Source organism: Papio anubis, chromosome 2 (genome assembly GCF_008728515.1).
Source record: "Papio anubis isolate 15944 chromosome 2, Panubis1.0, whole genome shotgun sequence".
NCBI lineage: Eukaryota > Metazoa > Chordata > Mammalia > Primates > Cercopithecidae > Papio > Papio anubis.
In genome coordinates, this window is record NC_044977.1 from 56,232,974 (window position 1) to 56,247,103 (window position 14,130).

The following is a 14,130-nucleotide window of genomic DNA, read 5'->3' on the forward strand; positions in this document are numbered from 1 at the left end:
AAGGCTATAGTACCTTGAATTCTAATCCTACCTCTCCCACTAACTAGCTCTGTGACCTCAAGCAAGTCATCTGGCCTTGCTGGGTCTGTTTCCTCATCTGTTAAAGAAGGCAGTTGACCTAGAGAATCCCTAAGCCTCTTCTTGCTTCTTAAAAGTTAATTTTAATTGCTGAAATATACAGTACAAACATTATTCAAATAAATATAGGACGATTTCCCCTGTGATGGTCCAATTCTGGGCTGGGCTCATGGAAATGTGCAAGGTGGGTGATGACAGCCATTTTAATTAGCTGGGAATCTCATTACAGGGTTGTATCTTCCCCATGGGCTACTGAGGTCTGTTGGCTCTGTAGGAGGACAGATTAGAGGAAACAAAGCTTTTCCACCAAGTCTTGCCCTTTCTTCATGTCCTTGCAAATGCAGGGATGATCACCATAATGTTATTTTTCAGATAATTGCCAAGGAATCATCTGGGATTTTATTTTTCTCTGTTTAATGTACCATGTACAACTGACAAAAATCAAGGACAATCATCTTAGCGGCACTGAGATACCCAAGCCATGTGTGTTTCATTTCAATGCATCACCTGCTCTAAAATATGGCAAGAAGGAACTCACATTTTCAGACCAAGTCAGAAATCGAAGTAAAAACTGTGTGAAAGGAATTGTTTTGATGCAAGATTCCAGATCTTGTTAACCAAGTTCCCATATTTCAGAATGCTGTTTTGCTTCCTCACAGTTCATCAAAAAGTCCTACTTGCGATTTCTTTTCCTCTTGTTATTAAATGGCTTCAGAGTGAAGCTCAGGGTGCACACACATGCTATGGTCCTCTGAATGGTGTTTTCATGTTCTGCTCACATGTGCCATGTGCTGGATCTCACAGACGTATATGTGTGTGCACACACGTGTGTGTTCCTTTCTTTCCATATATATTGCATATATTTGGTTACCTTTTTTTCCTGCTGTCAAAACACAAACCTGTATCTTCCTGCAAAAATTCAAACTCAACCAGAAGGGGTTTTCTGGATCTCCATTGCAGGGCTTGGGAGAGCCTCAAGTCACTACCATGAGAAGTTTTCTACGTGCAGCCTGACAGGCCTTGCTATCCTGTCACCCCAGTGGGTTTTGCTTGAGAGGAAGAGGAACAGGTTCTCAGATGAGAAGATAAAAGATGTGCATTTGTGGCTGGATGAATACAGTGGAATGTATTTCTCCACAGTCCAAGATGGGTGATATTCCTCAAGTTGGAAATTGAATAGAATGGAAAATATGGGTGTCAGATTTGGAAGGTATAAAACTGGACTGTGGCCTGATCCTAACAGCTCATTCATCCTCGTCTTTCAATGCTCAGCTCAAATGTCCCCTCTTTGGGAAGCCTTTCTTGACCTCCCCAGGTAAGATTAAATATTTCCTCTTCTGATCTCTCTCAGTCCCACACATGTACCCCGATCAAGGTCTTTAGGCACTGCCATGATTCTTTGATGATTTGATTAGGCTGTTCCTTTTCTGAGACCATCAGATTTTAAAATTCCTCTCCTTTTATTTCTCCATTTCCCAGCTCAGTCCCTGGCATGTAATATTTGTGTAATATGTGTTTGGACAAAATAAATTCTTAGAGTTAGCCAAATCAAAGGTTAGTTTAAAAAGCTTCAACAAAGTAATGTTTTTATTCTCTTTACCATTTCACCTTCATTAGCTCTCTTAATGGTGAGGATGCCTTGTGTTTAACACACATTCCTTATATGTCAAGTACTGTGCCAAGAGCTTAGGTGATTGTTATGAGTACAATAACTTTTAGGCCCCTTTTATTGATGAAGAAACTGAGGCTCAGAACTAACATGCCTTGTTCGAGGTAATAGGAAATGAGTGGCAGAGTTGGAATTTGAATTGAGTTTGTTTACTCCAAGAGCCTCAGACCTCAATCCACTATAGCTGTATGTGTGTGCTTACATGTTTATGATTATATGTGTATATTTGTGTGTGTGTGTGTGTGTGTGTGTGTGTGGTGCAATGCTGCTAATGCCTTAGCTTGATGTGGAAAGAGTCTTTATATTTTTAGGTTCTTTGTTTATCTGACATGAGAATATCTCTTAGGACAATGTCTTAAATGCATAAGATAAAAATGCAAAGAAAACCAACATTACTGAGATAGTATCAATATATAAAAACAAATTTGTGACTTAGTAACAGATGTGCCTTTACTAAGTTAATGAATATGATCTAGCAGTGGGTATAATTATGGTTATTTCAGAGCAGGGATTAGTATAAATGGTAGGATGAGGATCTATCTCAGCTGTAATGTGATATAAAAATACCTGCTTTCCATTGGTATGAAAGGCATAGGGGCTGCTAAACTTCTAGGGTATTTATCATTATTCATAGCAGTAAGAAATGCTAAATTTCAGTTATAGGTTAGGGATAAAAAATGCAATACTTTTCCTAATTTAAGTTCCCTGACACCCTCAATTCTATCTATAGATCCTAGGTTAAAAGCCTCCCCTCTATCCACTAATAAGATTTCAAAATATCTCTCTCTTATACTTCCTCTAAAATAAGAAGCCCCCAGATGCTGACCTCTCCCCACATTAGAGTCAGATCCTCTTAACAAGGAGACTGGCTGGCCACTGACCCAGGGTTGGGGTGGGGAGCACCCGCGTGCCGTGGTAGGAGGGGTGGCTCTCCTCCAGGATGAGGGCAGAGCTGGGATCTACTTTCCTTCCACCTCTTTCAGCCAGCAGATTGCCCGGGTCAGTCACCTGGATGGTCAGCCTCATGAATCAGTACCTAGAAACGCCACTGAGTCATATAGCCCAAATAGATGCTCTCTTCTAAGGGCAGGTTTCTTATGAGGTCATTAGCCAGCCAAGAGCCCTTTCCCTATGCTCCTGCCCTTTGGTGTCCTTGACATCAATACTATGCAAAATACAATCTAAATGTTCAGCTGCCTCTGAAAACATATGCTGAGCAAACATATGCTAAGCAAAGACAACTGGCCTACCACCACATCACTGTAGGAAGGCTGAGAGACCACTGGCTGCTGGTGGGATCTGAGAGCTGCCAATAGTCCCCCTTGCCTCAGACTCCTTTTCACTCAGTGCCTCTGGTGGTTTCTTCCCAAAGGCCCTGTTTAAAATGTGACAACTGGGAGAACTACCACACACTTTCTACTGTTACACTGTAGGGATGATCAGAGTTGAGATGTGGCTCTGAAGGTATGTGTCCTGGAAAATCTGAGGGTGGAAAGGGAGGTTGGAAAAGGAAGGAGAGGTATGTGGGTGTGTTGGGGAGGGGAGAGGTCAAGGAACACAAAGACTCACAGAACACTGACATTATTTGACCTGTCTCCTGCCTTATGAAAAATAAATTCCACCAGACTCAAGTTTACTTGGCAGGGATCAAAGCTTTTCTATTCATTGTCATGTATTCAGCACTTAGCACAGTGGCCGGCACATAACAGATGCTAAATAAATATTTGTTATATAAAGAAATGAGTGACTGTTGCCCTATCTTATAAGCAAGACATTGGAAGGAAAGACCAGTAATGGGGTAATGGAACAGGGGAGGGCTGCTGTGGAAACACCCAAGATGAATTGTGGCTATTCGCATGATTTTGCAATGTGATGTGGCCTGAGCATATTTATGGCTAGGTCCAAGTTTAACTACAAAGAGAAGGTCCTGCAGTCTGAAAGCTTACAAGCCCCATGTGATGTAGGTAAACTGAATTTGGTCTTCCACATTCCAATACTTAATAACCTATGGGATTTTTGCATCTTGCTGATGAGAGGGGATACCCATAAGAGCAAGAGAAAATGTTTATCAAGGGTATATTATGTATCCAGGCACTTTATGCACTTTACCTCATTAAACTATTGTTTAATGTAGAACTATGGTTAGCTATCTTTCTCAAATGAAGAACCAGAGGTCCAGAGAGGATCAGTAACTTGGCAAAGTTTGCAGACCTGGCAAATTGAAGAACTGCAGGTCACACCTAGATCTTTGTGCTTGCAAATGCTGTGTGTTTAATGGCTCCTCGAAGTGGCTTTTGGACCTTGTGGCCAAAGCTAAGTTCACAGTCAAAATGTCCACCTGAACTTCTGAGTTTCAGGGTATGAGGTTGACACAAAACTGGGACACTCTGGATGTGGAAGTGACAGAATACAGCAGACACTCTTTTCTCCTTCATTCATAAAAGACGCTGAGAGTCAATGTATCTTGGTTGTGGCACCACTCAAGTAAATGTAAGTTTGTAAATTTCAGGTATGCCATTTCTTATGTAAATTTCAGATATGCCATTTTTTTCTTTGTAAATTTCAGATATGCCCTTTCTCCCCCTGTCCCATTTGTGACATGAAGGGGTTGAATGAGCAGATAACAAGATTCTGCTCAGCTCTTTTAGACAATGTCTCATTAGCATTTGTCTCCAAAGATAAATTTTACAAAGGACTCAATATTTTTTAAACAGGAGGAGGAGACAAAACCTATACACAAAGCATGTGGATTTGAAACAGCCGCCTTGAGTTGGACACTGGCACTCCTTTGTCCTTCAACAGAGTTACTTGCCAAATGGAGCCTTTGTTTATTCTCCCTTAGCAATTACACTTCCTTTTAAAGCATGTCTCCTGGTGGGGGCCCAGGCCATGTTTGGCTCGGTCATGATTTACATATTATTGGGTAGGCCATGGGTCAGGCTGACCAGACATGTAGAAATGTGCATGTCAAGGCCAACCTTATCTCCAGGCCAGAGTTTCCTGAAAGCTCTGGGACAAGGTCTCTAGGATTATTTTAGAGTATTAGGATAATACGTATTATTCTTTAAAAGGTCTCTCTACTAGTCTTTTGCTGGGAGATGTCCATTAGCCTTCTGGAAAACCAGGAGAAATCAAGAAAGTCTTTATTCTATACCTAGGAAATGGCTCTGATTTGGTGTGGGTAACAGTATACTCCTGGTGGTGACCAAGAGCTATCGAAGAGATGCAGATGCCTGGCAACATTTTGCAAATGCTGGGAAGATTCTGAACCAGACTGTCAATGAGTTCAGTGGGCTGGAAGAAATTGATCTGTGTATGAAAGTCACAGTAATAATCATAGTCCCTCCACACCAGATTTCTGCTTTCTATGAATGCCTTCTGTTTCTTATAGAGTAAAAAGAACTAAAGTTTTAGAGTCAGAGAGGCCTGAGTTTGAGTTCTTAATCTGTCATCACGTGACCTTAGGCAAGTCATTTTAAACTCTTAGTCTTACTCATGTGTAAAAAAGGACACAAATATCTTTGCATGGTAGTCCTTGAAGCTAAAGAGCTAACACACAAGAAAATGTCAATCATCTCTGGACCCTTAGAGACGTCTTTCCTTCCTCTCTTTTGCCTAGCCCCAAACTGGCCTGTCCTAACAGAGAATAAGTCTCTTAGGAGGCAAGAATCCAAATAGATAATAAAAGCAAGAACAGATTCCTTTCTCTTTTCTGAGAAAAAAAAGTAAAAGGGTTTGCTTCTCATACAAAAGAGCAGATATGAGACAAGGAGTTGATCTGGGAGTTTCACAAAGCACTGTAATTGATTTGTCCCTTCTGTTTTTGTGAAAACACAATTTCTGCATCAAATATACAGGATTAGATACTAAATTTGTGTTTCAGCCACTAAAGGAGCCTTGGTGGACATAGGAGACTCACTTCATATGTAACTCTTTCTATAAAAGTTTTATAGAGAGCATTTTCTAGAGCTTTTGCAGATCTACGCTATTGCTATGTGTAAACATTCAAGAATGGTTTGGGACACACCAATTGTTCCATGTGGAGTTAAGGAAATGTTGTGATCTTGAAGGAGTCCTGCAAAAGTAGCTGGTGGCCCTGCACCTGGTGAGATAGTAGCAGCTGGGCAAATCCTCTTCCTGTTATCAAATGGTAGGGGATGTGAGGATATTTCTAAACGAAGATTCTTCAAGAGCAACAGCTGGCTCTTCATTTTGGATGTCCTGAAAAGCTGCTTCACAATTCCGCTTTCAGTGGAACGAAGTTTTAAGCCTATTTTTTCATAATCATTTGTTATTTGGGAGATGGTCTGGTGTAAAGGAAAGGTCAGTGGGCTGGAGGCAGAAAGAACCCTGGTTGTTACCCAAATTCTGCCACTTCCTAGGAAAGGTGACCTGTCCAAAGTCACCCAGTGAGTAAATGCCTGCAGTTATTATAATGACTCACGCCCCTGCCAGAAATCTGTTCTTAAAATAAAGATTTAAATGGTGTTGGATGAATGGTCGGGAGATAAGAGCTCTCAAGGTCTGTTACTTATCATGGCAAATCTCCACTTTATGAGACACACAAGCTATTTTGAATGTGAAGTTGAAAAGAAAGGACGATTTGCCTCCCTAAAGTCAAATCGAATACTTCTCCTGGAGCCCTCTTGGCTCTAGAGGACTGTGAGAGGAACTATTCCCTTACTTCTCTACTCTTTACCTTTTCCTCTTGGGAAGTGGCCTGCGTAAGGGCGGAAGGAAAGACACACACAAAAGCCTGTGCGCAGCCCCTCCTTCCTGGTCCCCAGCCTTTGCTGATTTCAGCCTATTCTTTTTTCATCCTTGTCACCTTTGGTCAGTTGCATGAAGAAAGGATCAAACCAAGCATCCTCAGAGGGGAATGCCAAAGTCATTTTTCCACTTTCCAACTCGTAGGAGTGTTGGTAAGCTCTGAGCAAATTCCTAGCCTTGGAGCTGAGATGGCTTAGATTAAAGCCTGAAGATAATCTGATGAAGCTCCTCCCTGCCTCCCACTACCACAGTGGCGGATACATTGGTGAAAGTCAACTGTCAGCCCCCAACTCCACATAGTCAGACACACCTGCAGGTTAGGACAAAAATCTGCAATTTACAAAGTAATGGTTTCAGCATCTGTTTTTAGAGAGCCTTTAAAAGGGACTTGGATAATTTATTTCTGTTTTTAAAAAATAAGGCTCTGTTTTGGGCCAAGTTGCTTATACACCTATGGGCATGTCTCCAATGTCTTGGCTATTAAGGTCTTTAAGTGACAGTTTAATATGTTTTTAAGATTGAGGGAGCCAACGACAATTCTCGAGGAGCCGTGTTTACATTGGATCAGCTCACCCGGGTGATGTGCCAGTAGTTTTGCACACTGCAGGAAGTGGAGGTGAAAGCAGGAAGGGCTGAGTACAGAGGGAAGGCCTAGCCTGAAGGACAGGAAAGCCAAGAGGGATGTGACGTAGAGAAGCATGGAGAGAGACATCCAGGTGGACCTGGCAATGCACTTAGAATTACCATCATTTAATGCCCCGTGGGCATTTTGTTGAGGGGTGAGAATTTCTAATTGGCTCCCTGTGGAGCCAGCCCACTGGTGACTGCACAGTCAACTATGAACAGGCTCCTAGCTCTCTTTCTTCTAATCCCTTCTAAATTCCTACAGATGGCTCCTTGAGAGTCAAGGGGTCTGTATTCTTGCAGAACCTAATAGGCTTCAGTACATTTTCTTTGCAACTTCTGACAAGGAGCTTGATCCCTCTGGGCCTCAGTTTCCTTGTCTAAAAAGTAAGGAGCTCCAATTCCCCTTCCAGGCCCAACATTATATAACTCCAAAGTGAAATGCTCAATAACTGGCAATCCACATTCGGAAGGGAAGACTATTCCACGTAAGCAGATTTTGCATCCATTGGGTGAGAATGAAGGCAACAGCATTTGGTCATTGTCTTAGCTTGTCAAAGCTGAGCAATGGCTTAGGTTCAGCTGAGTGCAAGCTGGGTGCTCTTCAGATGGGGACAGTTATAAATAAAAGTGTCCTTCATTTGCCAAAAGACTCCTTTCAGTATCCATGCACCCACTGAAATGTACTGCCACCACCAAGGACTGCCATGGCTAACTTTGAGTGCTCATATGCTGAGCCTTTTATGTACATCATCTCACTTAATTATCACAGCCACCTTGGCAGGTAGATGTTGTTACTGTTTCTTCAACTTTCAAATGAGGTGAGGATACAGACTCAGAGTTAATTAGCTTGCCCAAGAGCACACAGCTAGTAAGTGGTGGAGCTGGGACTTAACCCAGATCGGAAGCCATAGCCTGCACTAATAATTTGCATCCTTAATTAACAAGAACAAATCCATAGTTGAGATTGATTTCACCCAGAAAAATGGCATTTGGCCTTCAAGGCCCTTTGTTATTAAGACATGTTGGCGATTTCACCATTTTCAGGGAACTGTCTGGGCTAGGAAACCTTCTCTATCCTAACAGAAAAAAAAAATGATGGTTCAAGAGCAGCCAGTGGTAGCATTTTACTTAGAAAGAAAGAGAGAAGTTGGGGAACTTGTAAGGTCTGCCATGATGTATGTATGTGGCCCCTAGTGAGTCTCTTTCCCTAGCCTGCCTGGGGTTGGTGAGATGATCTTTAAGTCTACTCCAGTTTTTAGATTTTGTGTTCTCTGCTGAAGATCTTTTTATGACTATCCAGTTGGTGGGGATTCCTGCCCCAACCCCCTTGGGGGTAGGGCAATGGAAAGAGCCTGTATGCCATTTCTCATTTTGTAAATAGGCCCCTTGTAGCTCTAAGAGTCTATGAAATTGTTTCAAAATGTCTAAGTGTGATTATGCATCCTGAAGCCAAATGTTATAAACCTCCCCCCCACTGTTACAGATTTAAAAAATAAATATGCAGTAAAAACTTTTCAGCATGTTGCTGATATCACGTAGTACTTAATCACTTCTGTGACATTCAGTTCAGCAAGAGGAGCTTGTCGGTTCTCTTCCCTCCCCTCCACATTTTGAGTTGAAGGCATTGGTTAACCTACAAAATGGTGATCTTCCTCCTGATTGTCGCAGTCCCAAGAGGTAAAAAAATATCTGCCCTTTCATCTCTACCCACCGCATTCTTTCTCTAAGCCTGTAATTGGATCTAAATGGAAAACAAACCCTTTGCAGGCCAAGGAAGTTGGCACTAGGGGGTGACAAGAAGGAGAACATGTTCCACCTCTAATCAGGATAATCACACTCCCCTATGCAAAGGAAAATAAAAACAAGGCTTCCTCCAAGTGGCAACCCAGGACTGCAGTGAGGAGGGGGAGTCTCCATATACCTCATCTCACCTCATACAGTAACCATAAACCAGCTTATGTTAAAAATACTCAGAATCATTTCACTTTCCAGAGGACAATGGAACTCTGCCACCTTTAGCCCGGAACTATTCTGTGTCTGAACTTGGGGAGGCAGTTCAGACACACAAATATCAATGGTACAAGTTAAAAAATAATGCATAAAATGAAGCCTATGCAAACAGTGTGGTCTTAGCTGGATAGACATTCTCGTGGCTCACTCATACGTTTTTGAGTCCTGCTGTGTGGCATGGTGTGCTATGTTCGAACAGGGATGAACAAGACAGGTTCGTCCTCAAGGAGTCCAGAAAAATGCATAGAGAACTAAGAGCATTGCATGCATAACTCACTACTAGGTAGAGATTAATAGGTATCTTCTAAGAGTCTAAAGTATTATGGTAATTTCTGTAGAAAGGGAAATGACTTGATTCTGCAAATAGCTTGGCAAATGCAATGAGGCATGATACATTCCAGAGAAATGCCCAGATTCAATGTGACTTGGTATACCCATTTAGAAGGATCCACTGGACTCTGTGATAGGGTCTGGGCAAATTGTCTATAAAAGATCACAGCTATAAATTAGATGGTGAATGCTGTGCCTCTAAGTGGCTGTTTGTGTCTTTAGTTTGATTCTCACAGTCTTTTTTCTTCCCCCTCTCATTCTATCCTGCAGGTTAATGGCAGATGTTTAAGGAAGACTTTGCCCTGCAAGACTAAATCCTGTGAAATCAGAGTTTAACAACTACTGCTTTGGGAAATTAACTCACAGTGTCAATATCCCTGCTACCACTGCCCTGAGGGAGGTTAGGTCTGTCATCCCCACATCAGAGACAAGGAAACTGAGGCTCAGAAAAGTGACTTGGTGAATACTGTGCAGTTAAAAAGTGACAGGAACTGAGTCTGGATACCTAGGGCTTTCCTTACAGTCAGCTGCCTGCTAGAACCAACTCTCTGTGACTCCAGGCCTCAGTTTCCCCATCTGTAAAGCCTAGGTTGTCTCTCTGTTCCCTTCCCATTCACATGTTCTCTAAGTCTCCAGCCTGTGCCCTCTCCCAGCTGCATTCAGGTAAGCAACAAATGATATTGGAGCTATAGGCACAGCCGCAGTCTCCTGTGAAGGAGTTTACCCGTGACCTTCTGGGCTCCGGGCCAGCCCTTCTTGAAAGGGAAACGTGCAGACCCTGGGGACAGAAATCAGTTCCCTTATGCTGGAACTGCTGCCACTGCCAACATCACCAACTAAAGAAACTGTGCATGTGTGTGTGTGTGTGTGTGTACTGGGGAAAACACACAAAACACTGGGATAATAGCAAAAGGGAGACTATGAGTAAATATTACATGCCCTCAACCCTTACTTCAGCCACCTGAGGACAGGGAGTGAGGAAGCTAGGGGTTTTTCCTTTACAGACCATAAGATTTTATATATATCTATATATATATATATATATATGTTTCATCTTAATTAAATATTAAATTTTAACTAGCATCACCAAAGACATAAGACCCTTTGCAAATATTTTACACAACAATGGGTTTGGGATGTGTGTGCCTGTTAGCTCAAACGTGTATCCCCAACTATTTGTTTTCCATGCAGTTTTGGAATTTAAAGAGTTTCCTTCTCATTACCTTTTGGGAAGTTTCCGAGAACAGATGGGAAGGGGAAACAAGAAAAAGAATGAGTCTGGGTAAATACAGACAGCTTTCCGCTCACCTTTTTAACTCCTGGGTTGAGGTCCTTAGCCACCTTTGCCATCCTCTTCTGGGGTGGAGGAACAGCGCCTGGCTTCTCAGGCAGAGGCGCGAGGGCGCGCAGCGGGGACAGCGGCGGCTGAATGGCCAAGTTCGCGGGCCTGGGAGGGAGCTCTATGCGCAGCCAGGCGCAGCTGGGCCGCTTTAATTGGAGAGCTGGACTCCCTCTAAAACCTCGCCAGCCACTCCGCGCAGGCGCTCGCGCGAGGCCAGCCAATCGCAGCGCGAGGCTGTCCCTGACGGAAGGTTTCTGCACTGTGGCCGCTAGCGTAGCGGAGCGCTGGCTGCCCTGACGTCAGCATGGCCGCGGCCCCTGACTGCCCGGTTCGCTTCTATCCCTCGAGCGGCAGGAATCCGTCCCCACGCCCTTTTCCTTTAAAGGGCAACGGGCCGAGGGTGGGGCGGACGGCGCGGCTCCCGCGATCCATTCAGGTCAAAAGGGAGAGTGATCAAACAGGAGGGCCGAGGTATTTTTAGTGAGCTGGATCCAGAAATAAATGTTGAGCTGTGCTCCCCTTCCCACCCTTTCTGCCTGGTCGTAGGGGGCGCGGGGAGGGCCGAGGGAGGAGGTGTTTTGCAGGAGCTGGCTAACTTTTCCCAAACCTGGGCGAGTTCTCCAGTACCCAGAGAGGAGAAAATATTCAGCGAGTTATGAATTTTTTTAACTTAACATTTGTAAAGTATTAAACTGCTTTCTCATAACTTGCTTTAACATAAATCCTCTCTATTCCATGAGCAAGAAATCACTGTCCTGATCTTAGAGATGCTCCTAAGGACATATTGTCTTGTTGTATGCTTATATTATCTCAGGTATGATTATTATTATGACTCTAAGACGATAGATGAGGAAATAATCAGAGAGAATTACTGGTCCACAGCTGAACTCTTGAGCAAGGCTTTAACCTGAGAGACTGAGAGTAAGAGACAGAGAGAGCTCATGGGGGTGGGGTTTGGGCGGGGGGCACAGGATTGTAAACTATAAACTGGTAAGTTAGTAATTTTTAGATAAATGGGGTCATGCAGGCCTGGACAAACAAGATTCCATCTGAGTTCACAAATCCATGGAATGTGGAGTCCTTGCAACACATAACATAACTACTCTTGTAAGACAGAATTGGCCAGGTTCCTCTCTCTATGTCATGTTGTTTGCCCATAAAGCCACATCTCTTTGCTGAGCCGGTTCCACAAACTTGGATTCCCAGAGGCATTTTCCCCTGCTCTGACAGAGGATTAAACACAAGCCCTTTTGATCCTAGAGAGAATACTGCCGTCTCTGTTGTGAGGGGTTCGGCCTGTAACGCCTCTTTGCAGTGCCCCCTGCTAGAAACCAGGGCTCCTGTGGGCTAAAATAAAACTCGGTTGCACAGAGACTGAACAGTGGTTCCGAAGTACACCGTTCGGGAGGGATTTGCTGAGAGGGGGAGGCTGCAGTTCCCATTCTGGGGGCTGTCTCTTGCTGGAGGCTTTTTCCTCTTGAAAGCCTCCTCCAATTTAGTTCTTATCATTGTCTCCAGTCATCCCAAATCTCGGCCAGGGATCCTGAATTGTGACTTTTTATTACACATTCCTGGAAAGGGCTTTCTATTTGTGGCTTTTCTTTTCCAAGATGAGGGTTGACCTATTTCTTCTTTCACAGATTTCTGCTATAACTGATTTTTGCCTTGTTTGCTCCCAGCTGTATCCTCAAGTACCTAGCATGTGATATAGGCTCAGTACACATTTGGCAAATGAATAGAGGTTGGGTTCTGGCTTTTATATATTTTTTAATTGATATGTAATGATCGTACATGTGATATTTTGATACATGCTTACAATGTGTAATGATCAAATCAGGGTGTTTAGGATTTCCATCACCTTGAACATTTATTATTTCCTCATATTAGGGACATGTCGAATCACTTTTAGCTTTTTTTTTTTTTTTTTTTTTTTGAGACAGAGTCTTGCGCTGTTGCCCAGGCTGGAGTGCAGCAGCACGATCTTGGCTCACTGTAACCTCCGCCTCCCAGGTTCAAGGGATTCTCCCACCTTGGCTTCCCAAGAAGCTGGGACTACAGGCATGAGCCACCATACCTGGCTCATTTTTGTATTTTTAGTAGAGACAGAGTTTCACCATGTTGGCCAGGCTGGTCTTGAACTCCTGACCTCAAGTAATCCTCCTATCTCAACATCCCAGAGTGCTGGAATTACAGGAGTGAGCCACCACACCCAGCCTCTTTTAGCTATTTTGAAGTATACAATTCATTGTTGTTAACTATAGTCACCCTACTGTGCTATTGAATACTAGACTTTTTCTTATTATCAAACTGTGTTTGTTCCCGTTAACCAACCTCTCTTAATTCCCTGACACCCCAGCCCACCACTTCCCAACCTCTGGTAACCTTCTACTCTCTACCTCCATGCAGTAAGCAGGCAAGGTAAGAATAGGGAGAGATGGCGCAATGGCACACCTGGCCTGGTTTGTCCAAACTTCCAAGGTGGGCTGCATGTTAAACCAGTATGTAAATAAACAGTGGTCAACAGAAGCCTGGCTTGGGAGAGGAGGTTTCCACATGAATAGTCCTTTCAGTAGCAAATCCTAGGAACAATAGTGCTAAATCAGGATGTCATGTCAGAAGCTTTTATATTTTAGAGCTGTGGGAACAGAAGCCAGGAATATAACAAAGGCAAGCTTTATCCCTTTCAAACCAGGCAAAAGCCTGCCCAGTGAAGTCATTTCCCACTCCCTTCCCAGCCACCCTCCTTGCCCCATCTTGAAAAAATATTGTTCCATGAAATAATACTAATTTATTAACTTTAACACTATTTATTAATAGCTCCAACCACAAGAGTCTCTCCCCTTCCTTATTTTTACCCTTGGCTCCAGGTACAATTAAGGAGGCAGATATTGCAGCTGTTTCTCAGAATTTCTCAGAATGTGAGTGTCAGGAGCTGCTGCTCGGGGTGGCTCATTCCCTCCTTTCTGGAAAAAGACCTGCTGTAGGCAGAGAGGGGATCCCTGCTCTCTGCTAGAAGTTGCTGTCTCCTCAGTTGAGGATTCTGACTTTGACACTTTAAACCTTACACTTGACCCACTTGTTCCAGGGGACCTGTATTCAGAGACTTAGCCGGACACCTGGACAGACTATTACAACTTGGGACTTTTTAGGAGAATGAGGGAAATATAGTTATTTCACCTGAGCCTCACTCCAGCTCTGAGGTCCTCTTCACCTCTCTTTGGAAGAAAATTGGATATCTTTTCCAAGTTGAAAGAGTAGAGATCTGATTTCTCCAAGGGTCATTGCTTTTTGACACTGGGGCTTA

The 14,130-nt window shown here is 43.3% G+C and overlaps 1 protein-coding gene across 1 annotated transcript in view; it reads right to left on the bottom strand.

Annotated features, from left to right (window-relative positions):
* Positions 1-11,061, bottom strand: part of LMCD1 (LIM and cysteine rich domains 1) — a 67,190-nt gene extending 56,129 nt beyond the window's left edge. Inside the window, exon 1 of the mRNA XM_003894145.4 lies at positions 10,793-11,061. Within this exon, the coding sequence (XP_003894194.1) occupies positions 10,793-10,834 (42 nt within the window). The 5' untranslated portion in view covers positions 10,835-11,061. The remainder of the gene's footprint in view (positions 1-10,792) is intronic.
* Positions 11,062-14,130: the final 3,069 nt, after the last annotated feature.